This window comes from Arachis ipaensis, chromosome B6 (assembly GCF_059453495.1).
Source record: "Arachis ipaensis isolate K30076 ecotype BB chromosome B6, ASM5945349v1, whole genome shotgun sequence".
Taxonomy (NCBI): domain Eukaryota; kingdom Viridiplantae; phylum Streptophyta; class Magnoliopsida; order Fabales; family Fabaceae; genus Arachis; species Arachis ipaensis.
The window spans coordinates 139,190,745-139,193,297 of record NC_142441.1 but is presented as its reverse complement, the minus strand read 5'-3'; the positions used below and the strand labels follow the sequence as shown (position 1 = coordinate 139,193,297).

The window sequence follows — 2,553 nt, the reverse complement described above, 5'->3', positions numbered from 1 at the left end:
GGGCAGGCTTATTGCTTGTGCCCGTTTTGCCGTTTGCGTTGGTAATCCGATTAGAACCGTTGTGGTTTTATTTATGAAGCCGCTCGATATGGCTGTGGTTCCGTTGGCTTTCCGGGGTGATCAGTCCCGGATTGCCGTTTACGAGTACGATCTCGTGAGGTACGTGTTGGAAGATAATAGATGGAAGAATTTGGACAAGTAAGAATTAGTCGTTAGCTAGGCAAGTTTATGAACACAATAGGCATTTGATAAAAGTGAATAATTGGGAATTAACATTTGATCAAGGCAAGACTCTACCCAGCTTAATAGGCCGCTTGGTCGGTGAGCCCGAGCTACGAATAGAATCTCCTCAGGTTACCTGCGTTCCATGTTCTCGGGATCTCCCTGCCGTCGAGTCTTTCCAGCTTGTAGGCGCCTTTACCGAGCACTTCCTTGATTCTGTAGGGACCTTCCCAATTTGCCGCCAGTTTTCCTTCTCCTGGGGTCGGTAAACCGACGTCGTTGCGTCGTAGGACGAGGTCTCTTTCCCCAAAATCCCTCCTGAGGACTTTAGTGTTGTAGCGCAGAGTTATTCTTTGTTTTAATGCTGTTTCTGACAAGTGGGCCATCTCTCTGGTCTCTTCCACCAGGTCCTTTTCCACCGCTTCGTCTACTCCTGCGAGAAGTAGCCGTGGACTCGGTTCGCCAATTTCCACGGGTATCACTGCGTCGACCCCGTACGTTAGGCGGAAGGGGGTTTCCCCGGTGGAGCTTTGCTCGGTTGTCCGGTAGGACCAGAGGACCGAAGCGAGCTCGTCGGCCCATGCGCCTTTCTTGTTGTCTAAGCGTTTCTTGAGGACCATCAGGATGACTTTGTTTGCGGACTCTCCTTGTCCGTTTGTCTGGGGATGTTCTACTGAGGAAAACTTTTGTTTTATGCCCAGGCCGGTGAGGAATTCCGTGAACTTCTTATCAGTGAACTGCGTCCCATTGTCCGAAATGATGACCTCCGGTATACCGAAACGGGTTATCACTTGTCTCCACATGAACTTCCTGCAATTGGATGAGGATATGCTGGCTAGTGGTTCCGCCTCTATCCATTTGGTGTAGTAGTCGATGGCGACTATGAGATATTTAACTTATCCTGGGCCAACTGGGAAAGGTCCTAGGAGGTCGACTCCCTATTGAGCGAAAGGTCGTGTAGACGTCAGTAAACTCAGCTCGGAAGCCGGCGCTTTGTGAAAGTTGGCGTTTTCTTGACACTTTACGCATTTCCTGACAAATTCTTTGGAGTCTCTCATCATTGATGGCCAGTAATATCCAGCTCGGATGAGCTTCCTTGCTAGGGCTTTGCCCCCGATGTGGTGGCCGCAGCATCCCTCGTGGACTTCTCTAAGTACATAGTCTGTCTGATCGGGATGTAAGCACTTCAATAGGGGTTGGCTGAGCCCCTTTCTGAACAGTTGCCCTTGTACGATTGCGTATCTGGCTGCCTCCCTTCTCAACGTTTTGGTTGCTTTCTCATCGTCAGGTAACTTGCCGTGTTCCAGGAAGTTTGTGATGGGGTCCAACCAAGAGGGGCTTGACTCCGTCAAATGGAGGGCAACCGTTGGTTCCTTCACCATGCCCTGGATGAGAGATTGGTTGCCCGTTCCTGGCTTCGTGCTCGCTAGTTTAGACAGGAGGTCTGCCCGTGTGTTCCTTTCTCTTGGGACGTGCTGGACCGTGACCTCTTGGAACTGTCTTGTCAATTCTCTAACCTTTTCCAAATATTTTTGTAGGAGGGGGTCCCTGGCTTGATAGCTTCCGTTTACTTGCGAGGTGACGACTTGCGAGTCGCTGCATACTTCCAGCCTTGTTGCCCCGACTTCCCGAGCTAGTGTTAGTCCACCTAAGAGGGCTTCATATTCCGCTTGATTGTTCGACACGGGGAATTCGAACTTGGTCGATTGCTCATAAATGACTCCCGCTGAGCTCTCTAAGATGACCCCGGCTCCCCCGGACGTTTGGTTGAAGGCACCGTCTACGTGGAGCCTCCACCGTGTGCCCGTTTCCTCGGGGGGATCACCCGTTACCTCTACCAAGAAATCTGCCATCGCTTGCGCCTTGATTGCATGTCGGGGCTCATATTGCAAGTCATATTGGGAGAGCTCAATGGCCCAAGTCATCATCCAAACACAATATCTACCTAGCATCAAAAGGCCGCATAACAACAAATTCCAAACAAAACAGCAAGGACACTAAGCAGATACAACAAACACACAATAAACATAGCAGAAAAGAGAGGAGCCAGAGGATTACCTGAATTCATTGAAGCTAGAAGAATGAGAGGAAGATGTTCGAAGAAAACCGCAACAACACTCTAGAATTCCCAAGGGAAGAGGAAGGAGATAGCAAGGAAATGGAAGAAACAAGAGCGCAAAAGGAGGAAAAAGTGGAAGGTAAACTATTTAAAACTGCCACCCAGGAAGCGCGAAAGACTTGGGGGCAAAATAGTACTTACACGCAGGGTTTTTGCAACCCATTATGAGCATTTAATGCTCAGCGCAAAGAACGAAGCGGTGAACGGTTACT

General features: G+C 49.7%; 1 protein-coding gene across 1 annotated transcript; it reads right to left on the bottom strand.

The window, feature by feature from the left end:
* Positions 1 to 205: 205 nt before the first annotated feature.
* LOC148562923 (uncharacterized) lies at positions 206 to 2,075 on the bottom strand. Its single transcript, XM_088491067.1, has 3 exons — positions 1,441 to 2,075; positions 494 to 1,032; positions 206 to 216 (listed from the first exon to the last, which is right to left on the bottom strand). The coding sequence occupies exons 1-3, from the start codon at positions 2,073 to 2,075 to the stop codon at positions 206 to 208; spliced, it is 1,185 nt and encodes a 394-aa protein (XP_088347193.1).
* Between the last annotated feature and the right edge of the window lie 478 nt (positions 2,076 to 2,553).